The sequence below is a fragment of the Drosophila miranda genome (assembly GCF_003369915.1).
Source record: "Drosophila miranda strain MSH22 chromosome Y unlocalized genomic scaffold, D.miranda_PacBio2.1 Contig_Y2_pilon, whole genome shotgun sequence".
Classification (NCBI taxonomy): Eukaryota; Metazoa; Arthropoda; class Insecta; order Diptera; family Drosophilidae; genus Drosophila; species Drosophila miranda.
The window spans coordinates 7,775,006-7,801,757 of NW_022881614.1; the positions used below are offsets into that span (position 1 = coordinate 7,775,006).

Here is a 26,752-nt window from a genome sequence, read left to right on the forward strand (position 1 = left end):
AATGGCAATCGCGCACTAATCACCTCTGAATGGTGGATGGGTGATGGCTGGGGTTGGGACTCGGGTGCGTTTACTTACGATGTTCAGGGGACAGGTACGTCCCACCCGGGGTGTCGTCATGGCCTTCGTTGTGTTGAGGCGGTCCATCGGCGTGGACGCGGAGATTTCCGTCAGGCCACCTGTATTGGGTGTCCGCCGTGGCCTGGCTGTGCTGCTGGCCGCGGGCATGATGCTCGACGATGGAGCGCCGCCGTCCGGCTGAGTGTGCCGTAGCTTGGGCAGAATGAGGCGCACTATGAAGCCGTAGTTGGGCGGGGCACTCAGTATGCGGGAGCAGGAGGGGTGCTCGGCGCCATAGGTGCCCGGCTTCAGTTCGATTTTGAGGCTGGACTCCTTGCCATCGCTCTCGATGAAGTGCTCCTGCTGGGCGCTGCACAGCGGCTTGAATGTCGGATGCGATAGCAGATCCCTGAAACGGAGAGGGAGAGAGGCATGGGATGAGTCTCTTTTGTTTGGTAAATAGAAGAGACGCCTTGAGCGCGAATTTGCAACAGACTGTTAATTCCTAGAGCATATATCACGATATATGTATGTATGGATGGTGCATACATATGCGGGGCCGGAATGGAATGGAGAGGGACTGTCGGGCCCACAAACTGTTTTCATTTGCATGCAACAGCATAACGAAAGCGAGAAAAAACCGCTTCGAATGCAGACATCATCCGCGAGCTGCCAATCAATAAATAACTCGCAGGTTGGCAAAAATAAAACCAAAATAAATCAAATAAAAACTCCACTCCATGTGACAACTCCAAAAATAGAAATTTTGTGTGAATTGAAAATGGAAATGAATATGGAAATGAAAATGAATTGTGGTGAAAGATGTGTTTATAATGCTCTCATTCACGTACGAACATGTTTCTGTTTAACGAAACTAAAATTCAATTAATTTGAATGGATTCCACTCGTGCACTAATTGAATAACTGCCTTGCCTACTGGAGGCCCAGGGCAGGCGCGGAGCATAGTGTTCGCCTCCCCTGTTCAATTATTTTGCACTCGTATTCGAAGATTCGCACAGATACACACACACTCTACGCATACTAAATACCACAATTAATAATACACAAATACAGAAATACAGTGGATAGTGGATAGTGGATATGGTTGGGGCTTGTGATAAACGCGAAATATCTCTCGATTCGTGTAGGAAAACTACTCTGAATACAGACATCTCTGTATGTATGCATACATACTAACATGTGTACATACATATGTGTACATATTCTGGGTCACTGACTGCACCACATTCGTTATTATTATATAATTACTGCTTTTGCTGTTGCTGCAACAGCCTTATTGTTTACTGTTGACTCGCCTCGTTGCCGGGAAATTGCGCCACACACTGCCGCCCGGCATTCGAGTATTGCGAACCATTTAAAATTGGCAGGCAGCTCGAGTACGAGTGCAAGTATCTGCGTCCGCCCGTGGAAATTGCTGCATCCACCGGCCCACCGCCCGCCGGGGTCTGAGTGTGCAATTTCCCAGCTTATTCCCATTCCGAACTTGACATTAATAGTCAAGTGGCGGCCCTGCCCTGCACGTGCGGGACTTACAATCAGCCTTTGAGCGCAAACCCGAAAAAGCACTCCAAACTGTCATCAGCGTGTCGTTAATTATAGTATTTGCACAGTTTTACAGGGTAATTGTTGCGCTAAAGATTGACAAGTGCTTGGAAGGGAGTCATTCCGCAGATATCAACAGATGCTGATCAGGAATGTAGGCACACATAGGTATGTACATGTATTTAATAGGGAAAATGCTTCGTTCTTGTATGAGAGAAATTGTAACAGCACTCGATACTGGAATGAAAAGCAAAGAACCATTGAATAGGTGTATGTTTTTGATAGTACTTTGATCTTTCCTACATCGATCACCTTTTAGTTAGCTATTCTCATCATTCCATCCATCATTCAGAGGCAAAGGCAAACGCATTGTGGCACTCAGCTATGGCCGCACAATTAGCCGTAATTGTTGTAGAGCCCAGATGCCATTGGAAGCGCATAACGAACAACAAGCCTGGCATAGCATACAGTTAAGTAATGATAAAGGTTTGTTTGACGACTAACAGAGGGCTGTAAAATTCAATCTAATGCCACTGAGCGCCCCTGCTAATTGGGTTAAAAGCACACGCACTCGCACAACACATATATCTACACACTATACGGGAGTGTACGGGAGTGTACGGGAGTATACGGGAGTGTACGAGTATGTGGATGAGTTTACAAGTTAAATTAATGTTGCTGGTTCCGTGCCGGCCACAGATGGGCAGAAGCGAGGCATTAGGGTTAATTTGGAATGGAACTGGTGAATGGATTGGGGATTCGGGGAGCACTGTTTATACAGAAATCCGTTTACAATTCAGGCTAGCAAGCCAAGCAGCCAGGCAGCCAGATAGGAAAGGGACATAAACTATAGGTTTCACTCAGATTTTCCACAAAATGTGCCGTTAATAATTTGTCCACGTTTTCAGAGCAGAACCGAATAGTTTTTTGGGAAAGCAGAAAGCCGAATGAATGAATGAATGAATACTATGAATGCTTTTCTAGGGAAAGTCAGAGTCAGAGCACCGGCTGAGAAGTATCTTTGAACTTGGCCAAGCCATGTCCGGAGTTAGAGCCAACAAGGCAAAAAGCTCGGCACTACGTTTTGGGCAAGGTCAGGTAAGAGACGATGGAGATACAGATACAGATACTCGTACTCGTATAGAAAACAATTCACAGAAAATGGTTGTACGCCCAAAAAGATACATTGTATCTGCTGCCAGTTGTGTATCTTTGGCAGCTGTACGAGTACATGCCAGTGGGTATGGGTAGCAATGTGCTGGCGATTATTTGTGTGTAGGTCAAGCAGCAGCCACTTCCATTTGAAAAGGGCGCATTCAAATGCGTAGTAAGTTGATGTACGTACATATATGTAAGAAGAAGTTGGCCAGCTGGCCTATTGAGGGGGCAGCGGAGATAAGCAACAGCAGTAATAACAGCAGCAGAGGAACAGCTGATTAGCAGCAACAGCAGTAGTAACAGCAGCAGCAACAGCAGTAGTAACAGCAGCAGATCAACAGCGGACAGAGAAGAAGAGGAACCGAGCGAAGCAGTGAAAGGGAGAGAACAGCAGCATACGGACGCGACTCAAGCAGCAGCAGAAAATCAGCAGAAATAAGCCGTAACATTAAGAACTTTTGTAAGCACACATACCAGGCCACCGCGATAATAATACGAATAAACAATACTCTAAATAATATCTTACATTTGGGGGCTCAACCAGTAGCGTACTGCCTGTGTAAAGTGGAAAAAATCAAAAATTGTGTGTCTCATGTCTCAGAAGCCGGCAGCAGACGAAGCGAGACGGAAAAGCAAAAATTCGGTGCAAAAAAAACTGCGCATTAGACTCTCAGAAGCCGCAAGCAGAGGAAGCGAGACAGCGAGGGGGTGAAAAGAACCGAGAAAAAAGGGTTGTTTCAAGCCGGCTGCCCACAAGAGTATTGCGCAGTAGAATTATAATGGAAAATACAAGTGGACCACCAGCCGGGAATATGCAGCAAAACGCGAACGAGGAAGCGATGAGGTCAACACTCCTAGAAGAAAACACACAGACGCTCCAACAGCTGGTTCAACTGCTCTCGATGAAAATAAATGCTGATGAAATAGACAAGAAAAATGATGCAAAGCTGGTAGTGGAAAATTTTGCCAAAATTATTCCAGAATTCAACGGAGAAAATATGTCGGTACAGCAGTGGTTTATTAACTTCGAGCTAAGCGCTGAAGCATACGGACTAAATGACAAACAAAAATACGTGCAAGCCCGAGCAAAAATGACAGGTACAGCCGCTCTTTTTCTCGAGTCCACAGCAGTGTATGAGTACGGCCAATTGCGTCACCAACTTTTACAGGAGTTTGAGTGTGAGCGTTTATGCAGTGCGCAAATTCACAATCAACTGCCTATGCGAGTGAAGATGGCCGGCGAAAGTTTTCACGAATATATACTACAGATGAAACGCATTGCTGCACGTGGGACAACAGACACGGAGTCGGTGATTCGATACATCGTCGACGGACTGAATTTAAAAATGGATTATAAGTACACCTTGTATGGATGCAGCTCATACAAGCAGCTGCGAGAGAAGTACGAAATCTACGAAAGAACGCTCGCGGTTGATGGGGGTTTGGCCCCAAAACAAAAAGACTCACAGCCGTTCGGAAAGAAGTCCAATTTCACCAAATATGAAAGGAAGCAACACTGCTACAATTGTGGATCCCAGGAGCATCTACGCAAGGATTGCCGAGCTGCATTAAAGTGTTCCCGCTGCAATCAGACTGGACACATGTCTAAGGATTGCCCGAGTGCTGCTGCCATAAACGTTGCATACGAAGAAAAACGCCTGAAGTCTCTTAAAATTAACGACGTGCAAGTCAAGGGGCTCATAGACACCGGTGCAGATGTTTCCCTATTAAAGATGTCAGTGTTCGGCAAAATGAGTGGTATCCATCTGCAAGACAGTTCGTCAACTTTGAGGGGACTTGGAAACAACATCACACGCTCCGCTGGGCAGTTTACGGCAAAAGTGGAGATCGACGGAATGCGACTGGCACACAAATTCCTTGTGGTGGCCGATCATGCCGTCGGATGCGAATTGTTGCTGGGACACGACTTTATATCCAAGTTCACAATGACATCAACCCCAGGAGGATATAAGTTTTCTCCACTGCCGGGGGAGGAAACTGAGGACACCAAACAGATAAGTATTTACAACGTGGTCGAAGCAAATACTGACATAAACATTCCATCGCAGTTCAGAGATGCCGTCCAATCAATGATTCAGGACTTTACTGAAAAGAAGCAGACTGCAGTGTGCCCGATCATGCTGAAGATCGTACCGGACGAGAAAATAGCGCCGTTTCGACATTCGCCAAGTCGAGTGGCCATCAGCGAAGCCGACGTTGTCAAGCAGCAGATCGATGAATGGGCCAACGCTGGGATAATACGACGCTCATCATCAAATTTCGCCAGTCGGACTGTAATTGTCAAGAAAAAGGATGGGAGCAGCCGGGTCTGCGTGGACTATCGTCAGTTGAACAAGATGGTCTTGAAAGATTGCTTTCCCGTTCCAATCGTTGAAGAGGGGCTGGAAAAACTGGAAAATGCTAAAGTGTTCACCATCATGGACTTGGAAAATGGGTTTTTCTACGTTCCTGTGGAAGAAAGCAGCAAAAAATATACGGCGTTCATAACGAAGGAAGGCCTCTTTGAGTTCAACCGTGCGCCTTTCGGTTTTTGCAATTCGCCAGCAGTTTTCATCCGTTTTATAAGTTTTGTATTTCAAAACCTTATAAATGAAAACATTCTTGACCTGTACATTATCGTCCATTTACAGGTCAAGAATGTACAGGTCGTTATACACGATGAAACCGCCGACGAATGCCTGGGAAAGCTGAAGAAGGTTTTTGATGCAGCAGCTGAATACGGGCTGAAGATGAAGTGGAAGAAGTGCCGATTTCTGCAGTCGACCATTACATTTTTGGGTCATCAAGTTGGAGGAGGTGAAATCAAGCCTGGATTGGAGAAAACCAAAGCCGTCAGCAAGTTCCCGATGCCGAAAAACATAAAGGCTGTGCAGTCGTTTTTAGGATTAACTGGGTTTTTCCGTAAATTCATAAGAAACTATTCGCTAATCGCCAAACCACTGACCAATCTGCTGCGAAAAGATGTCCCATTTAAAATGAGTCTGGAGGAGCAGCAGGCGTTCGCTACGTTAAAGGAAGCATTGGTGAAAGAGCCGGTCTTGAAACTTTATCGCAGGAATGCAAAAACCGAGATACACACTGATGCGTCAAAGGACGGGTTTGCAGCGGCGTTGTTACAATGGCACGAAGGACAATTGCATCCGATCTTATTCTGGAGTAAGAAAACCTCGGAGTCTGAAGCACGACAGCATAGCTATATACAAGAAGCCAAAGCAATTTTCCTAGCGTGCAAAAAATTTCGTCAGTACATACTTGGAACCAACTTTAAGCTCGTAACGGATTGCGCTGCTTTCAAGCAAACGTTAAGCAAGAAGGACGTTCCGCGGGAGGTAGCCCAATGGGTCCTGTACTTGCAGGACTACGACTTTGAAGTGGAACACAGACCAGGAGAACGGCTGAAGCATGTGGATTGCCTGAGTAGGTACCCAATTGATGTCATGATGGTATCTTCGGAAGTCACAGCAAGAATTAAGAAAGCCCAGCAGGAGGATACGATGATCAAAGCAGTTTCCGAAATTTTGAAAAGTAAACCATATGAGAACTTTAAGTTGAAAGCTGGTCTCGTATACAAAATGGTGCAAGGCACGGACTTGCTGGCAATACCGAAGTCATTAGAAAAAGAAATAATAACCGACGCTCACAATGCAGGACACTTTGCCGCTCAAAAAACAATGCATACCGTACAGCAGAGCTATTGGATTCCACATCTGGAAGGAAAAGTAATGCAGATCATAGGAAACTGTATGAAATGTATAATCTACAACAAAAAGCTTGGCAAAAAAGAGGGATTTCTGCATCAAATTGACAAAGGATCACAGCCGCTGTATACTATACACGTGGATCACCTTGGGCCTATGGATGCTACTTCAAAGCAGTACAAGTACATCTTCGCAATGGTTGATAGCTTCAGTAAGTTCGTATGGATGTATCCCACAAAAACAACAGGAGCAGACGAAGTTCTCAAGAAGTTAAGGGAGTGGTCGGATGTATTTGGTAATCCGGCACGCATAGTAAGCGATCGTGGAGCAGCATTTACATCTTCAAGCTTTGAGGAGTTTGTCAAGGAAAAGAACATCGAACATGTTAAAGTTATTTTATTTGTAAGACAGCGGAAGATTAGTATACAGAATTATATGTGCTTCCGAGTAACATACGCAAGAGACCGACGCCGAAAGAAGAATATCGATATGAGAACATCGATATGAGAACATCGATATGCAGCAGGGCACATGCGCAGTGTTGTTAGAAGTCAATATCTAATTATCGTGGCGGTCACTTTGAACATTCCTCCTCAACACAACGCATGTTTACAAACTTTAAATATTCTTAACTTATATTCAATAACATGTCAAGCACTTATAAACGATCTTTTAAACCAAATGCGAATACAAATTTATGGTGCTTAACCTTGGCTAAGTTCTTTGTGAGGACATCTGCTATCATCTCATCGGTTGGCAGATACGCAATGTTGACTTCACCTCTCTTGAGAACCTCTCGAATATGATGTATCTTGACGTCGATGTGCTTTGTACGTGCATGAAACATGGGGTTTCTAGCAAGCTGCTGTGCTCCAATGTTGTCGCCGTACATCTGAATAGCTGACTCCTTGGGCATCAGCTTCAAGTCAATCAGTAGGCTGCGAAAGTATATCGCCTCTTTTGCTGCAGATGATAAGGCTATGTACTCTGCCTGAGGGCAACCGTCGATTGCTTTCTTGACTCCCAAGAAACCGCTCCTCCTGCCAACATGCATACATAGCCAGTGAATGACTTTCGGTTCGTCATATCACTTGCCCAATCTGCATCAACAATACACTCAATTGCCTTTCCTTGCTTTGTGTAGCATATCTCCCAGTCGATAGTTTTTGCCAAATATCGAATGTGCTTGGCTGCCGCTTCATGCTCGGAATGAGGATCCTTGTTACGTTGTGCTAATTTGTTCACCGAATGCGCAATGTCCGGACGAGTCATAACAGCAAGATAAGATAACTCTTCAATTAGCTTTTGGAACGATGTGATGTCGACCCTGCGGCAGTCCTCTTTGTTGCATGCCACCTGGTAACCAGCTTCAAGAGGCGTGGACGTCTGTCGACAATTTTTCAAATTGTACTGTTCGAGCAACTCTCTAATATACTTCCGTTGGCTTATTGAAATCGCACCCGTACTGCCTTCACGTTTCACCTCAATACCTAAAAAGTATTGCATAGGCCCGATGTCAACCACATCAAATTCTGCTGCGATCTTTATCTTGATATCAGATATATCATCTAGGTCCTTGCACGCCAAAATAATGTCATCTACGTAGACAGCTATTAGACACATATTTTTACCTGGCTTACAATACAGACAGGGTTCGTTGACAGTCGATATAAAACCAATGCGTCTCAGCGTTGCATCCAACGTAGAGTTCCACACTCTTCCTGATTGTTTTAGGCCATATATACTTTTGTGAAGCCTCAAAACTTGATTTGGGTGAACTTCGCTGATGAAGCCCTCAGGTTGTTTCATAAAAACCTCATCTTCCAATTCGCCGTTGAGATACGCCGTGACAACATCCATTTGATGTAGGTGGAGACCATGTTCGACTGCAAGTGCAATTATCAACCTGATAGTTGCGTGGCGTACAACTGGTGCAAATGTTTCCTTGTAGTCGATCCCGTAGCGTTGGCTACAACCTTTCGCCACCAGACGTGATTTGAGCCTGTTCACGCTTCCATCCGGATTGGACTTAACTGCGTAAACCCATCTGCATCCAATGGACTTTTTCCCGCTAGGCAATTTAGTAAGCGACCACGTGCCGTTCTTCACCAGAGATTCGTACTCGTAATTCATTGATGCTTTCCATATCTCGCCTTCAGTAGAACGTTCAGCTTGTGCGTAGTTTTGTGGAACTTGTACGTCTGCTGCCAGTATCGCATTGAGCATATGATACTGCTTCCTTGGTCGTCCTGGTTTGCCCGTCCGTACTATGGTTGGGCGTCCTGGTCCTCTTATTGGTTCTGGAATTACAAGAATGTCATTACTAGACCTAATCTCCTCCTGATTTTCTGGCTCATTTTCTGGATCTTTAAATTGCTCGCTATCCATTTCGGGTTCAGAGTCCTGGTTTTGTTGAACCTCAATTGATGCCATGTCATTGGAACATGATGCATCTAGTTTGCCCCCTTCAGGTTCTACAAAAATGTAATCCCTACTCTCTACGAGTTTCCTGGTTTCTTTACTGACCAAACGGTATGCTTTGGCCGTATCCGAGTAGCCCACCACTATATACTCTAAGCCTTTCTGTGCGAACTTTGATTTCTTTGTTTTATCTAGAGCTATCGCCACTGAGCCAAAAACTCTTAAATGCGATACCACTGGCTTTCTACCTGTCCATATTTCAAAAGGTGTCACCCCGCTCAAGCAGCTGCTTGCCACTCTATTTCGCAAATACGTGGCAGTTCGAATCGCTTCTGCCCAATAGCATTCACTTAACCCAGCATGCAGCAGCATACTTCTTGCCATTTCTACCAATGTTCTGTTGGCCCTTTCTGCAACTCCGTTTTGTTGAGGTGTATATGGCACTGATAAGTTTCGCTTTATTCCATTTTGGTTTAGGTAATTATCAAAAACGTTTGATATGTATTCTCGGCCATTGTCGCTTCGTAAAACCTTGGCTTTTCTCCCAGTTTGGCACTCAACTTGACTTTTAAATTCTTTAAAAGCCTCGAAAACCTGATCTTTGGTTTTTAGGAAACTTACTGATACATATCTTGAACAATCATCAATAAATGTGGCGAAATATCGATTGCCTCCCATTGACTGCTTTTGCATTGGACCGCATACATCAGTATGTATTAAGTCTAGAACGCCCTTTGACCTGTTTGTGCTCGATTGAAATGGTTGCACGCATTTTTTTTTTTTTTGCGCATGTTGCACACACTTGCTTTGGCTTGTATATGCCCTTGAGACCTATTACCATCTCCTTGTTAACCATTTCCTTTAATGCGTCAAAATGTACATGGCCGAACCTATTGCGCCATTTGAATGCATCTGCCTCAACATTTACAATGTTCATACACTTTTCCTGATTGTCCTGAGCCATAAACAATCCATTTTCCAGATGTGCCTTTATAACTATTTTTCCGTTTTCAAAAATTATCGCTTGATTTTTCTCAAACACAATTTTTTTTCCATGTTTTAATAGTTTTGTGACCGATATAAAATTGTACTGCAAATCTGGTACCAAGATAACCTTTTCCAGCGTAACGGATCTATCACCGAACTTTACTTGAACAGTTCCATGCCCTTCAGCAATAAGTGATTTACCGCCGGCTAGAAATACTTTTTGATTATGTTCCGTGAACGACACAAAGCGTTCCTTGTCACAACATAGATGCGCCGTTGCGCCACTGTCTATGTGTGCTTCCGAGTAACATACGCAAGAGACCGACGCCGAAAGAAGAATATCGATATGAGAACATCGATTTGAGAACATCGATATGCAGCAGGGCACATGCGCAGTGTTGGGTAAAAACAGAGATAATGTTTTTTATCCCCAATCGGCCGACTAATTATTTCGAATTAAATAAAACTCGGCGCAGAAATAAAATTACGATATGTTCTTTAATGCGTGACATCCAAATTGCAAGTGTGGCTTGCCTGCCCTTTACATTGCCGCTCCGATCGCTAAGCGCAGCATCGCTCGGCCGACGTCGGTAGGCAGACGCAAAGCGGAGATAGCGAAGAGCGAGCTGGCAGAGAGCGTTTAGCAGGGCAAGCAAGCGCAGAGCTTTAACAGACAAATGAGTGACATAGACATAAGTAACAAACAAAATAAGCGGCTGAGGGCCAAGAATTAGGTGCTATTTGGCAAGCAGCTAATCGGCTGGGTTCTGCTCCGAACATTCACCCCCCGTTGGAAGGCAAAGGCTTTCAACAGATCCATCCTGAAGGGGCGCTATTTTTCCAACGGCCCTCTTGAAAAGGCCTTTTTGAGTGCGGATGACGGCTACTCTGATGGTTCCATCTTTTCCTGGTATGACGCTCTCAATGCGGCCAAGCGGCCACCTTAATGGTGGCAGCGTTTCCTCCTTGATCATGACGAGCGTTCCGAGCTTGATGTTTGGAGACGATGACCGCCACTTGCTCCGCTCCTGAAGAATCGAAAGATACGCCGTGCTCCATTTTCTCCAAAACGCCTGCTTCATTTGACACAGCCGCTGCCATCGACTAAGTAGGTTGACCCGGAGATGCGCCACATCTGGCTCGTCGAATGCAGCTTTCGGGGCTCCATTGAGAAAGTGGTTTGGCGTGAGCACATCTAGATCATCGGGACTTTCTGTAATTGCATAAAGCGGACGGGAATTTAACAAAGCAGAGATTTCACAAGCCAAGGTCTGAATTTCATCAAGAGTAAAAATGTAGGTCCCGACGATGCGATGAAAATGATATTTAGCTGCTTTAACAGCCGACTCCCACAAACCCCCAAAATGAGGTGAGCGAGGGGGGATGAATTTCCAGTCGATTCCACTAGAAACGCAGAGATGTGACACAGCCGACGTATGAGGATCACTGAGGAACATTTGCCGAAGCTCCAAAAGCTAATTTTTTGCTCCTACAAAATTTGTAGCGTTGTCTGACCAGATGATTCGAGGTTTGGGACGTAGACTTATAAAACGCCTTAATGCTGCCAGAAAGGATTCTGTAGATAGATCCCGAACGACTTCCAAATGAGTTGCTTTGGTGCTAAAGCATACGAAGACAGCGATGTAACATTTGATAGGAGGCCTGCTTCTGACTTCCGACTTGTGATAAAAGGGTCCGCAAAAATCAACGCCCGTTGTGTGGAATGCTGGATTAGTCCTTACGCGATCCGCAGGCAAGTTTCCCATGATATGTTCCCTCAGCACTGGCTTCAAACGAAAGCATCTAACACATTTGCGAATGATTCCCGCAACATATTTGCGTCCACCAATAGGCCAGAATTTTTGCCGAAGCAGTCCGAGCAATCCTTGAGCTCCTGCGTGGAGAAACCTTTCGTGAAAGAAGATAATAATAGAGACAGTGACAGGATGTCCCTTAGGAAGCAGGATCGGGTGCTTCGCGTCGTAGTCCAATTCGGCATTTTGGAGGCGGCCTCCAACACGCAGCAATCCAAAGCTATCCAGAAATGGATTCAGTGAGGCCATCGTGCTTTTTGGGGGTAGGGCCTGTTTGCTGGCGAGGGCCCTTATCTCTTCCGAAAATTGTTGCTGCTGTATTGCCCTTATGAGCAAATGCGTACCATTTTTGATGTCGATTACGGTAAGTTGACCCTTCGACCGCGCTATGCCTTTGTCCTTGAGAATGTAGAATCGATATATGTAAGCAAAGACGCGCTGCATGGATCCGAATGAGTTTTGAAATTTGCAATCGTACGATACATCCCTTTCGTTTGAAACAACCAATGCTGCATGACGACGTTCTGGTACATCGGTCGGCAATTGCAAGCCTGCAGGCCACTCTGAGCTCTCAAGACGCAAGAATGGTGGTCCAGAGATCCAAAGGCTGCTATCCATTAGTTCAGCGGGCGTGGATCTACGTGATATGATGTCGGCAGGATTCAACTTTGTGGGCACGTGATGCCAAGTCATTCCAGCGGTGAGCTCCTGAATTCGCTGAACTCGATTAGAAACAAATATATTAAAATTCAATGGAGATTCTCGAATCCAGGCAAGGGCTATGGACGAATCCGACCAGCAATGTATTTGGCATGGAGCTGATAATCCCTTAACTATGGTGGACACTAGTTCGGCTAATACGAGGGCAGCGGACAGCTCAAGCTTGGGGATAGTCATACTTTTCAAGGGCGCGACTCTGGACTTAGAGCATAAGAGATGACTTTGCACAATGCCAAGAGCTTCCGAACGCATGTATACACAGGCGCCATATGCTGCTTGGCTCGCATCACAAAACGCGTGCATTTCTAATCTGGCTTGCTGCCGAAGCACGTAACGTGGCAACTTAAAGTTTTTAACCATCGACAACTGCGAAGTCAGCTCAATCCAAGTCGTATGTAGATCCTGCGAAGTCAGCTCAATCCAAGTCGTATGTAGATCCTGGGGCAGGCTTTCGTCCCAATTCAACTTTAGGCTTTCGTTCCATAGCGACTGCATAAATATTTTAGCTTTTGTGATGATGGGAGAGATGAGCCCTAGAGGATCGTAGAACCTAGCTAGTGTAGACAGGACCGAACGCTTCGATATTGGGCCTGCAGCGGTTCCGACGTGAGCGAAGCTAAACAGAAGATTGTCCGTGGTGGGATCCCAAACTAGACCAAGCGCCTTGGTTACTTCAGTCCCGTCATGAAAGGTAAGGAACTTTTCGCGATCCGCCTCCGATACGCCTTCCAAAGCAGCGGGTTCATTGGAACACCATTTACGTATGGGAAAACATCCTTTCGAAAGTAGCTCCTTTACCTGCTGACGAATCTTGATGACAGAATCAATGCTGTCCCCTCCAGATATGAGATCATCGACATAGAAATCTCTTCGAACAACATCAGCGCCAAGCGGAAAGCGCAACTCTTCATCATTTGGCAATTGATGCATAGCACGAATTGCTAAGAAAGCGGCAGGTTTGGTTCCGTAAGTAACAGTCTCCAACTTGAACACCTGAATCTCCTCCTTCGGGTCATTGCGCCATAGGATGCACTGCACGTGCGTATCGGGATGGAAAACGCGTACACAGCGGTACATTTTGGAGATATCGCCACACAAGGCGACTTTAAAAAAGCGGAAACGAAGCAGAGTTATCAGAATTTTAGGTTGGATGGTGGGTCCAGCCATTAGCGCATCATTCAGTGATACTCCAGACGCTGTTTTGGCAGATCCATCGAACACTACGCGTAATTTGGTGGTTGTACTATCCTGCTTGTGGACGCAATGGTGAGGCAAGAAGTACTGCGGGAGGTCTGACTGCCGCGAAGCTGGCGACATGTGTCCTAAATCACGATACTCCTGGAGAAACTCCATATATTTTGCCTTAAGCTGTGCATTTTTTGCTAGCTTCCTCTCCAAATTGAGAAATCTACGTAGCGCCTGCTGATACGATTCTCCTAATTCCTCTAGACTGAATTTGGTTGGCAAACGCACGGAGTAAGCTCCGGACTCTAGGCGAATGCAGTTTGTGACGAAATGCTGTTCGCAATGAATATCTTCCTCCGAAATTGATGAGGGCGAATAATCTCCATCGACTTCCCAAAACCGCCTTACAATATCGCACAAATTAGTCTCGCAAGCGGAGATGACAGGGGGATCTTCAACGGCTGCTAGCGCCGCACGGGCTTTCTCAGAGTTTTTAATACTTCCTGACACTATCCAGCCAAGTTTCGTCTTCTGCAATGTTGGCAATTGGTCTGACAGTCGAATCTGTCCAACGCACATTAATTCGAAGAACAGATCGGAGTAAAAATGCGTTGTGGACCGGATAGCGACATACTTCAGCTAATAGAAAAAGAGATGGTTGATAATTTTGAAGACGAGAGGCAAAAGATGCGACAAGAGGCAAAAGAAAATATTCAGCAGGCCCAGGACAGATACAAGGAACAATTCGATAAAAAGCGGAAATGCGAATACGGATACAAGGTCGGAGATCTCGTAGCCATACGTAGAACACAATTTGTAACCGGAAGAAAGATGGCCAGCGAATTCTTAGGACCATACGAAATAACCAACGTGAAACGAGGCGGACGCTATAATGTTCGGAAGGCAGCAGACGTCGAAGGACCAAGCAATACGACCACAAGCAATGATAACATGAAACTATGGAGCTTCTCTGTAGAAAACGAGGACGCATGGTCATCAGGGACTGATGACTAATCAGGATGACCGAGTGTAAGAAGGAGTGGGCCAGCTGGCCTATTGAGGGGGCAGCGGAGATAAGCAACAGCAGTAATAACAGCAGCAGAGGAACAGCTGATTAGCAGCAACAGCAGTAGTAACAGCAGCAGCAACAGCAGTAGTAACAGCAGCAGATCAACAGCGGACAGAGAAGAAGAGGAACCGAGCGAAGCAGTGAAAGGGAGAGAACAGCAGCATACGGACGCGACTCAAGCAGCAGCAGAAAATCAGCAGAAATAAGCCGTAACATTAAGAACTTTTGTAAGCACACATCGCAGGCCACCGCGATAATAATACGAATAAACAATACTCTAAATAATATCTTACATATATGTATGTGGCTCTGGAGTGGGCCAGTTTCCAGTTGTTGTTCAGATTCTGATTCGGATTCAGATCCAGATTTAGACACAAAAAAGGGAACTTGGCCGAGAGCAAACTGCGACTTGCTCGTGCAGAGATTGTCAAGCGTTTGAGGCTGTGTTTTTTTGTCGAGTGGCAACTGGGCATAATAAATTCTGTGGCTGCCACGCGATGCGGACGCGTGTTGCATGCTGGATGCTGGATCCTCCGCTCACTCATCATAATTACGCCTGGCTAGCTACAGGCAAAAAACGGGACGGGAAGAGGGCTCTGCAGTGCAGTGCAGTGGGCGCACGATGCACTCGAAAAAAGTTGTTGTTAAAAATTACACAACTCTGGCCCACACGGACACACACCGGCGCACACATTCACGGTCGCCGACATGACAGCAAGCGTGATCAAGGAGCTGCGCAGGCTGGAGTGAAGCCGGACAAACTAAGCCAGAAAGATGACCCCACAACCCGCACCGCGAAGTAACGCCTAGCGGCAGTCCCGCGGGAGCGGCAGCAATCTGCCATGGCTAAATTAATTTGGGGTTTGTCACTCAAACTCCAACTCACTCATAACACTCACGAAGCTCACGGGGTGAGTTTCTCTCCTCCTCTCACCGGCTCAGGATGGATGGCGACGGAGTTACCATGCCAGGCAACTGAGTTGCCTGCACCGCGCGAGTATGCGTAGGTTGGCCGCTTTAAGGCCCGACATAATGCACCAGGTGCCTCAGCTGCTTTAAGATGAGCTCCACGTTTTTCTGTATGTCTATTTTCCTGATCAGAGCAACAGCTGCTGACAACGGCTACAAGACGGCGATAGCCTACTCATCGCAGGCGTGTCCCACCGTCAGAGGGCGCTGCTACGTAGCACGTAGAGGAAGACGAGCACCGGCAGATGGCGCTGCATCATACATCCTAGAAGTATACCACGACTTCTCGGTCCCCTCACCACGGGTCTATAGGATGTGGCAAAGTGGAACTGATGGGGATATTTTGGGGCTCACACTGCACATCGGCGCTTTCTGAGGCCATCGGGTACCCAACGGGTCCCGGATCTGTCCTCCTGCCAACCCCAGCGCTACGGCGGCGTACCCTTTAAACGGGGCGCTGGCGACCGAGAGGGGCGGTATAACCCCAGCGACTATCGTCTGGATGAAATTCCCGGCCATCGCGGGATGCCCAGGATAAGCCTTTATAGTGGACCCATCGGTGCCATAGGCGCCTTGGTAGGTACTATACCGCCCGTAACATCGAGACCAGTAAGGTGTTACGTACGACCCACTGGAACCCACCCTACGTACATTAGACTTTGGGCTGACGGCGTCGGCATTCTATGACCTGAGTAGGCAGGCTGAACCCCTGTTGAAATGGCTCATAGGTTAATGTCTCCACCGCCCCCGTCTCGTTAAAACCTTGGCAGGCCTCGTTTAACGCTTCCTGGCCGTCCCACTATGGTGGTTGCGTAGGCTTGGTTGTTTCATATCCCAACTAGCACCGATCTGGCTCTGAACCCTGGTGCTCATAAGGCCAAGGGTCAACCATCGTATGGACCTCACTCCACGGAAAGACACCCATGGGATCACCACGGTGACTACGTACTGCGGCCAGGAATAACGAACTCGAGTGGAGATTCTTTATACATGGACAACACCCCTCACACACCAAACACACAGATAGAGAAGATGACTGAGGACGCAGTCTTTGGTAGGCGCAACGCCCTTACCAGATCCCCACCACCGTCAACACCTGCGAAAGCTCAGGGCTCGAGCATGTTCAAGCCCGGTCCGGATGGCAAAGAGAAGGAGCGACCGCACTCTGACCCTTTAGAGCTGCTAAAAAAACCTGGGTACTCGGGCCAATGAGCTGGTCAAGAGGATGAACGACCAGCGGCACGTGGACAACGTGATGAAAGATTTAGCCCTGAGATTGGAAACCCTCCAGGCCCTGGTGGTCAACAATTTCGCGAAGCTGCACACCAGGAGAATTGAGACCGCCACTACTGGTACCCAAACAGCCGCGAAGCCGCCGCACACCGGCTCAAAGAGGCTGCGCGAGTCGCCTCAAATGGCTGCTGAGCCCACAAAGAGGCAGAGAGGCACAAAGTTTCAGCAAGCGTCGACCCAGCTCAAACCGCCGGCGCAGTCCCAGGATGAATTAACCCCCTCTGGTACAGTGGACCATGGTTCCACCCCAGCCGCTAAGAAACAGCTCAAGTGGCAGCAGGTGGGCCCTAGGGTAAGGAAAACGAGGGGGAACGTTGTGAGTTGCTGCGGACACCGCAACTCTACGGTTTTACCCGATACTTAGTCAGTATGGCTCTCCTCCGGCAGACGCCGCTAATATTAAACGACACGACAAAGAGTGCGTGCGAGAGAGACAGAAAATCAGTCTGAGCGTGACGTCGGGCGCTGCGTAGCCACTGAAAATTGATTTCTTGCTTTTGGCTACAAAAATGATCCGATCTGATTCAGATTCAGCAATCTGATAGATATGGTCATTATCTATGATTCTGCGTTTTTAGTTTTCTCGAATCTGCAATATTGTGGATGCAACAGATTTTCGTTCTTTGTGGGGGCGGAGGGGGAAGGGCGAAATTTTGAGATACACGTTTTATAGTGAGATCTAACAGGAGGGCGGATACCAAATTTGGTTACTCTAGCCTTAATAGTCTCTGAGATTTGTGAATATCCCCAGATTTTCGTCCTTTGCGGGGGCGGAAGGGGGTGTGGCGAAATTTTGAAACAAACTCGTCTCGGTCCGATATATTAGGAGTGTGGATACCAAATTTGGTTGCTCTAGCTTTTGTAGTCTCTGAGATCTAGGCGCTAATGTTTTACTCTAAGCAAAGCCGCCTATGCTACGTGTTACGTGTGTTAGAGAGAGACAGGGCGAGAAAAATGAAATTGTTTTCTTGATGCTGGCTATAATAATAATACGATCCAATTCAGATTCCGCAGTCTTAAAGATATGATCATTCTCTACAATTCTACAATGCTCTCTCTACAATTTTCTCATATCTTTAAAATTGTGGATGCCACAGATTTTCGTCCTTTGTGGGGGCGGAAGTGGGCGGGGCGAAGTTTTGAAATATTTTTGTAACAGTGACATATCACAGAAGTCTGGATCCAAAAAATCGTTGCTCTAGCTCTTATAGTCTTTGAGCACTAGGCGCTGAAGGGGACGGACAGACGGACAGACGGACGGACGGACAGACGGACAGACAGACATGGCTCAATCGACTCGGCTATTGATGCTGATCAAGAATATATATACTTTATGGGGTCGGAAACGATTCCTTCTGGACGTTACACACATCCACTTTTACCACAAATCTAATATACCCCAATACTCATTTTGAGTATCGGGTATAAAAAGGGAGCCCCGTGAGCGCGAGCCAAGGCCTGACGCGATAATCATTCAACCCCAGGGCGAGCTTAGCTATAGCGACAGCCTCCGTATGGTCACCAGGCGCCAGGATGGCAAGCTCCAGGAGGTAGGGGATAATGTTAACAGAATCCGGAGGACGGCAAAGGGCGAGCTGCTGCTCGAGCTCAACGGCGCGAGCAAAAGCAACACAGCTAAGCTCAAGGAGAATATCAGCGCGGCACTGGGACTGCAGACGGGCATCAGGGCGGTGTCAGAAGAACTCTGCGTGGAGGTCAGGGATCTCGACAGCCTGGTCGAGAAGGAGGACATCGCAGCAGCGATAGCTGCATCGATAGACGCTCCCAGCGTGGACACCAGCGCCATTAAAAGCCTGAGGCCATCTTTCGCTGGTACGCAACTGGCAGTTGTGTTCCTGCCGCCCGTGCAGGCAAGAGCCCTGCTCATGGTGGGGAAACTTAAAGTCGGATGGACAAGCTGTAGGATCCGGGAGCGGACAGCTCAAAGACGATGCTACAGATGTCTGGAGTTTGGGCATCTAGCAATCAGGTGCAAGAGCGCGGTGGATCGCACCGGATGCTGCCTCAGATGCGGCGTGAACGGGCACAAGGCGGCAACCTGTCAGAGCGATCCGCGGAGTTTCATCTGCACCGCTAACAACAGCAATGAGACGAACCATTATGCGGGTAGCAGGAGTTGTCCAGCAACCAGGAGCGTGCCCAGCTTGCCGGCCCAATAATGAAGGTTATGCAGCTCAACCTCAACCACTGCGCTGCGGCTCAAGACCTGCTGAGCCAATCCATAAGAAAATTGGCAATTGACCTCGCCATCCTCAGCGAGCCATATCAAACTAGGGAGACCCCTGATTTCATCTTGGATGCCACCAAAAAGGCCGCGATATGGCTATGCGGGGCCACGCCATTGCAGCTTTCCCTCTCAAGCGCTGCGGCTGGATTTGTGCGCGCTAAGGTCGGAGGTGTGTGGATATACAGCGTCTACCTCGCCCCAAGCCTGACGCTCTCCGAGTTCGCAGGTACTCTAGACAACCTAGCGGCTGATGCTAGAGGACGTCACACAGTAGCCATTGGAGGGGACTTCAACGCGTGGGCTGAGGAGTGGGGAAGCGTGGCGACGAATGCGAGAGGAAGAGCTCTGCTGGAGATCATCTACACAGGGAGCGACCACAGGGCAATTATCTGGGACATAGGCCAACAGACGTCTAGCGTAGAGACAGCTGCGCCCAGATGGAGATGCTATCGCGCCGAAACGCTCAATACGGCCCTGTTCACGGAGTTTATGTCCAACCTCACGGCGAATGGAAATGCCGAATGCATGGCCAACCATGTTATGGAGCATCTGGAGGCAGCATGCACTGCCACCATGGCGCAGAGAAAGCACTACGGTCGCCACCACCAACCTGTGTTCTGGTGGAACGAGGAGGTGTCACTCGAGGAAGTCGAACGAGCAGCCAGGAGCATCAGCCCGAACAAGGCTCCGTGGCCGGACTCTATCCCCAACAGAGCCCTCTTGCTAGCCCTCTCCACGCGTCCGGACATCTTTGCGAAGCTGCTCAATCAGTGCCTTCGTGAAGGAGTGTTCCCTGTGAGGTGGAAAATCCAGAAGCTAGTGCTTATTCCCAAGCCAGGCAAGCCGCCGGGGACAGCGTCGTCGTATAGGCCTATCTGCCTGATCGACACCGCGGGTAAACTGCTTGAGAAGGTGGTTTGCGCGCGGCTGGAACGCTCCATCGCGGATGCTGGCGACCTCTCACCGCACCAATACGGCTTTCGCAAGGCCCGATCCACGATAGACGCCGTTCGTAAGGTGGTGGACATTGCCTCCGGTGCAATTGCCGGCACTCGGTGGAAAGGCGGCGGGAAAGAGTATTGCCTAGTAGTCACTCTAGACATTAAGAACGCGTTCAACACGGCGAGGTGGAGCTGCATCCTAAGGGCGCTGGAGAGTTTCGAAACACCCAGGTACCTGCAGCGGATGGTACAAAGCTACTTTGGGAGAAAGCTGCTCTTGTACGACACGCAGGCTGGCACGGAGAAATACGAGGTATCGGCAGGCGTCCCGCAGGGTTCAGTGCTGGGCCCCACACTGTGGAACGCAATGTACGATGGCATCTTGCGACTCAGCCTCCCCCACGGAGTACACATGGTGGGTTTTGCAGACGATGTGGCTGTCCTAGTGGTGGCAAAAGACCTGTCCGTCGTGGAAACGACCTGCAACCAGACGATAGCGCGCATCCAACAGTGGCTGGACCTGGTCGGGCTCGAACTCGCACCCCACAAAACACAGGCAGTGCTGGTATACAGCCGGAAGAAAGTCGAGACGGCCAACATCTCAGTGGCAGGTACCCTGGTTTCGTCTAAGCGCGCTATCAAATACCTTGGGTCCTGGTGGACACACGTCTCTGCTTTCGGGAGTACTTGGCCTACATGGGCACGAAGGCGGCGACCACCAACGGTGCGCTCTCGAGGCTAATGCTGAGCTCCCGAGGACCAAAGCAATGGCGGCGACAACTGCTAACGAGTGTCACGAGATCGGTGATGCTATATGCGGCGCCAATCTGGGCAAAGGCCCTTCAAACAGCAAGCTACGCACGGGGTCTGGCAGCCTCGCACCGCCTCTCTTCGATTCGGATCACCAGTGCCTTCCGAACGGTCTCGGACGAGGCAGCACACGTGATCGCAGGCATAGCACCCCTGGAATTCCTGGCGGAGGAACGGTCCACCTACTACCAGGAAACACATGGCAGAGGAATGGACGTGGCTGCGAAAAGGCAGGTACGCATGGCGTGCAAACAGGAGAGCCTCAGAAGGTGGCAACAGCGCTGGGACACGACGACTAAGGGGCGTTTGACTCACCAGCTTATCCCGTCCATCGACGCGTGGGTAAACAGGAAGCACGGGCAGGTCAACTTTTACCTGACTCAGCTCCTCAGTGGTCACGGCTGCTTCCGAAGCTACCTTCATCGCTTCGGGCTTGCGGACTCCGCAGAATGCTCTTGGTGCGGACACTACGTTGAGGAGGATGCCGAACATGGAATATTTTCGTGTGGCAGGTTCGCAGCGCAGCGCCAGCGGCTAGAAGAAGCGCTGGGTGGGGCCGTAGTCAAGCAGAACTTAGTGCCGTGCATGCTCCTGTCCCCAGAAAACTGGGAGGCGACGAGCTACTTCGCGGCGACCATTATGAGGGAACTGCGCGCCGTTGAGCACCAGACAAGAGTCCAGTTAGACTAAACGAAGCCTGCACATGTGTGAAGCATTGCTTCACGGCCGTACCACACATGTTGAGCTTGCATAGCCTAACTTCTAATATAGTTTGCTTTAAGTATAAAATAAGTTGTAAATACGAGCAATTAAATGGAATTAAAAAAAAAAAAACATTCACAGTGGGAATTGGAATGCCACTCGACGCACAAACAGAAACAAACAAAAACATTCATTCCACAAGTGCAGTTCGTAATACTCTTCTTCCTCGGCGGCGGGCAGGCCGGGTTACCAAAAACGTTCCATCAGAACTACAATACTCATCAGAATCGAGGAGGGAAAGCACTCAAACAGCTGGAATTGGTTTCCGATTGCAAAGGTTCCGGATAGTTCCAGTTAACGATTGTCTATCATTCCATATATTTCGTCTCGAGGAAACTTTAGAGGCACAGAACTTGGCATTTGTTGTTGCTATTGCCACTGTTGCTGTTGCTGTTGCTGTTGCTGAGCTGTTGCATGCAGCACAACTGTCGAGCTAACGGCACCCGGTGCTGCTTAGCTGGCCAAGCAGTCAGTGGAGGTAAATCAAAGCAGCCATTTTGCCACTTGGATAACAATAAGCAAGGGAATTATTGGAATGGATAGAGTAGAGAAAAACCAAGTAAAATGGCTCAAAGTGGCACCTTTTCTGTACAATTTGCTTTTTAATTAACCGATTTGCCGTTTGCCAATGCGGCTACCAATCTTTATCTTTATCTTTGCGTATATCTCTCTTTTTGCCTGAACAACTTTGAATTCCAATTTGAATGGGAAAAGACAGGGGTCGGAGGGGGCCATGATATTGGAGATTGTAGATTGGGAAACCCACAAAATTGAACCCAGATGACATTCAGTTGCATAGCAAAGAGCTTTCGGCCACCACAGCACGAAACAACTGAAATAATATGAAAAACTTGACTTGGGCGAAACAGAACATCTACACATGGCTGGCTGCTGGCAACATATGTTAATTCTATTTGATATTCAAAACAACAACAACAACAGAAACAACAACAAAAACATCTACATATAACTACACGGAGCTGGAAACCAGTTTGCATACGTGAGTATATAAACGAATCATATGTAAAAACATATGTACATACATCTGTATATATGAATGTTTATAGAGGTTTAAATAAAGCTTCTTGTCGCTGGGTGGGGGTTTATTGTGCTTGCCAAAAAATCTAGTGTATCTCAAGCGTAAACACCATCTAGCAGATCAAGATTCCGATTCGAATGCTGCCCACTTTCTCGCTAGTTTCCGTTCTTGGATCTCTGCTCTCTGGGAGACAGAGAGGATAGTGCAACGTAACGCGCTTAAGCACTGTCCCAGGGTTAACGTTGCAACAGTGCAGATCTGTAGATCTGTGGATCTGTAGATCCGAGCTTTGTAGTGCTGTGTAGCTCGCCATTCTGTGTCTTTGTTCTTCCATCCCATAACTGTATTTCAGTGACAATGAGGTCGCGCTCGAGCTTGTCTCGCGGTTCGAGTTGCGTTTTCTGTTTTTCAGTTTTTCTGTTTAAAGTTTCACAAAAAAAATTTATTTTCTTTTATCCGTATTACTCGTATTTGTATTCGTTGTTATACCCGATACTCAAAATGAGTATTGGGGTATATTAGATTTGTGGTAAAAGTGGATGTGTGTAACGTCCAGAAGGAATCGTTTCCGCCCCCATAAAGTATATATATTCTTGATCAGCATCAATAGCCGAGTCGATTTAGCCCTGTCTGTCTGTCCGTCTGTCCGTCCGTCCGTCCGTCCGTCCGTCCGTCCGTCCGTCCCCTTCAGCGCCTAGTGCTCAAAGACTATAAGAGCTAGAGCAACGATGTTTTGGATCCAGACTTCTGTGATATGTCACTGCTACAAAAATATTTCAAAACTTCGCCCCGCCCACTTCACCCCCAAAAAAGGACCAAAATCTGTGGCATCCACATTTTTAAAGATACGATAAAACCAAAAACGCAGAATCGGTTAGGATGACCATATCTTCTAGAGTGCAAAATCTGAACCAGATCGTATAATTATTATAGCCAGAATCAAGAAAACAATTTCATTCTTTCTTGCTCAGTCTCTCTCTAACACACAGGTTTCATGGTCGGTTTTGTCAATTGCAAAATATGAGTTCAAGGATCTCAGAACCTATAAGAGCCAGAGCAACCAAATTTGGTATCCACACTCCTGTGATTTCGGACCTTGACCGTTTCGTGTCCAAATTTCGCCACACCCCCTTCCGCCCCCGCAAAGGACGAAAATCTGGGTTATCCACAAATCTCAGAGACTATTAAGGCTAGAGTAACCAAATTTGGTATCCGCACTTCTGTTAGATCTCACTATAAAACCTATATCTCAGAATTTCGCCCCACCCCCTTCCGCCCCCACAAAAAACGAAAATCTGTTGCATCCACAATATTGCACATTCGAGAAAACTAAAAACGCAGAATCATAGATAATGACCATATCTATCAGATTGCTGAATCTGGATCAGATCGGATCATTTTTGTAGCCAAAAGCAAGAAATCAATTTTCAGTGGCTACGCAGCGCCCGACGTCACGCTCAGACTGATTTTCTGTCTCTCTCGCACGCACTCTTTGTCGTGTCGTTTAATATTAGCGGCGTCTGCCGGAGGAGAGTTATACTGACTTAGTATCGGGTATAACTGTAGAGTTGCGGTCTCCGCAGCAACTCACAACGTTCCCCCTCGTTTTTTCTTAATTTCATGCCGCAATGCTTCCGCGTGTTTTTTCCCCTATTTCTCTCTCTGTCTCATCGCGGCCTAGGGGCAGCCATGCTTCACGGCACAATCGAACACTGGAAGATTGCAGGCGGACGGCTAGGGCTGGAGGCGCTCTGCCAAATGCCAAGCCAAACCAACAACAGATTGAGCCAAAACAATACACAAAACCATGTGCACGGCTCGGTCAATTGCGGTTAAGATCGAGATCGAGTGGGCCCAGGCCCAGGCCCAGGCGGCAACCGGTTTGCGAGACAGAAACGGCAAAAAATAATGGGCGACAAAATTAAAACACACACAACAAATGACAGTGGTTCGCAGCGTATTAGAAGGGAGACGGGATACGGTGGACGGGAGAACTCATCGCTGAAATAAAAGTCTCCCAATGGCGTCTATGTTCGGGGACTTCCCCGATTCGACACCTCAAACGAGGGGGAACGTTGTGAGTTGCTGCGGACACCGCAACTCTACGGTTATACCCGATACTAAGTCAGTATGGCTCTCCTCCGGCAGACGCCGCTAATATTAAACGACACGAAAAAGAGTGCGTGCGAGAGAGACAGAAAATCAGTCAAGAGCGTGACGTCGGGCGCTGCGTAGCCACTGCAAATTGATTTGTTCCTATTGGCTATAAAAATGATCTGATCTGATCCAGATTCAGCAATCTGATAGATATGGTCATTATCTATGATTCTGCGTTTTTAGTTTTCTCGAATGTGCAATATTGTGGATGCAACAGATTTTCGTCCTTTGTGTAGGCGGAAGGGGGTAGGGCGAAATTTTGAGATACACGTTTAATAGTAAGATCTAACAGGAGTGCGAATACTAAATTTGGTTACTCTAGCCTTAATAGTCTCTGAGATTTTTGAATATCCCCAGATTTTCGTCCTTTGCGGGGGCGGAAGGGGGTGTGGCGAAATTTTGAAACAAACTCGTCTCGGTCCGATATATTAGGAGTGTGGATACCAAATTTGGTTGCTCTAGCTTTTGTAGTCTCTGAGATCTAGGCGCTAATGTTTTACTCTAAGCAAAGCCGCCTATGCTACGTGTGTGTTAGAGAGAGAGAGACAGGGCGAGAAAAAATGAAATTGTTTTCTTGATGCTTGCTATAATAATAATTCCGCAGTCTTAAAGATATGGTCATTCTCTACAATTCTACGTTTTTGGTTTTCTCATATCTTTAAAATTGTGGATGCCACAGATTTTCGTCCTTTGTGGGGGCGGAAGTGGGCGGGGCGAAGGTTTTAAATATTTTTGTAGCAGTGACATATCACAGAAGTCTGGATCCAAAACATCGTTGCTCTAGCTCTTATAGTCTTTGAGCACTAGGCGCTGAAGGGGACGGACGGACGGACGGACGGACGGACGGACGGACGGACGGACGGACGGACAGACGGACAGACAGACAGGGCTCAATCGACTCGGCTATTGATGCTGATCAAGAATATATATACTTTATGGGGTCGGAAACGATTCCTTCTGGACGTTACACACATCCACTTTTACCACAAATCTAATATACCCCATTACTCATTTTGAGTATCGGGTATAAAAATAAGGGCACTTCAGAGAGGAGCCTCAATGGCCAATTTGAGCTGTAGAAATGTTGTGCTCGTGCTGCTTTGCTTCCTTTTGCCAGTAATTTCTTCGCACATTTTCACACAATGAAGAAGGTGGGGAAAAAGAGAGATGAAGCGATGAATAGATATATGTATGTACATAGAGGTAGATAGAGACCCGATTAAAATTAAAGCCGTTTCCCAGACACGCTTCCAACTAACCAAAGGAGACCGCGGCGCTCTGGACGATGGCAGCGCTGGCGGCCAGCAGCGTGATCAACGCCCACGCGCTGTAAATGTGCAGAATCCGATGGCTGCCAGCGCCGGCGCCACAGCTGGCGCAGACGGACGACGCAGCAGCAGCAGACGCCATGTTTTTCTCAGCAATAGTGTGGGATGGGACGCGGCTATTACGGTTAGGTTTCGTATAAAATCGGCTTTAAAGTGCCGTTGATCGTCGTTTGGTTTTGGCTCTAGTATTGGATTTCACTCGGGGCCACAAAAACACAGTTGCGATTTAATCACTGGGGGTTTTGTTTCATAATAGCTACTGGAAAAACATTCCCGAGTATTCACTGGCTATTTTAGTGGACTGGGGGTGTGGTTCGTTCACCCGCGCGCACTTTTTGAATCTGAGCCAGGCTCTCTGCGCCACCCTCGACAACAACACGACTGGGGGCCGAAAACTGATACGCTGCTGGGTGCACTTGAACTTGCTGCGTCGAATGATGGAACCGTTGTGAGCGCAGCGCAGCTTGGCGCTTGGCTTGGCGACTACCTCGCCGAAACCATGATGCAAT

At 47.6% G+C, this 26,752-nt stretch overlaps 2 protein-coding genes across 2 annotated transcripts; one reads left to right on the forward strand and one right to left on the reverse strand.

Moving 5' to 3' along the window:
• Positions 1-26,698, reverse strand: LOC117192928. Its single transcript, XM_033397658.1, has 2 exons — positions 26,174-26,698; positions 1-469 (listed from the first exon to the last, which is right to left on the reverse strand). The coding sequence occupies exons 1-2, from the start codon at positions 26,323-26,325 to the stop codon at positions 16-18; spliced, it is 606 nt and encodes a 201-aa protein (XP_033253549.1). The 5' UTR covers positions 26,326-26,698; the 3' UTR covers positions 1-15.
• Positions 3,314-6,541, forward strand: LOC117192927. Its single transcript, XM_033397657.1, has 2 exons — positions 3,314-5,368; positions 5,433-6,541. The coding sequence occupies exons 1-2, from the start codon at positions 3,561-3,563 to the stop codon at positions 5,491-5,493; spliced, it is 1,869 nt and encodes a 622-aa protein (XP_033253548.1). The 5' UTR covers positions 3,314-3,560; the 3' UTR covers positions 5,494-6,541.
• Positions 26,699-26,752: the final 54 nt, after the last annotated feature.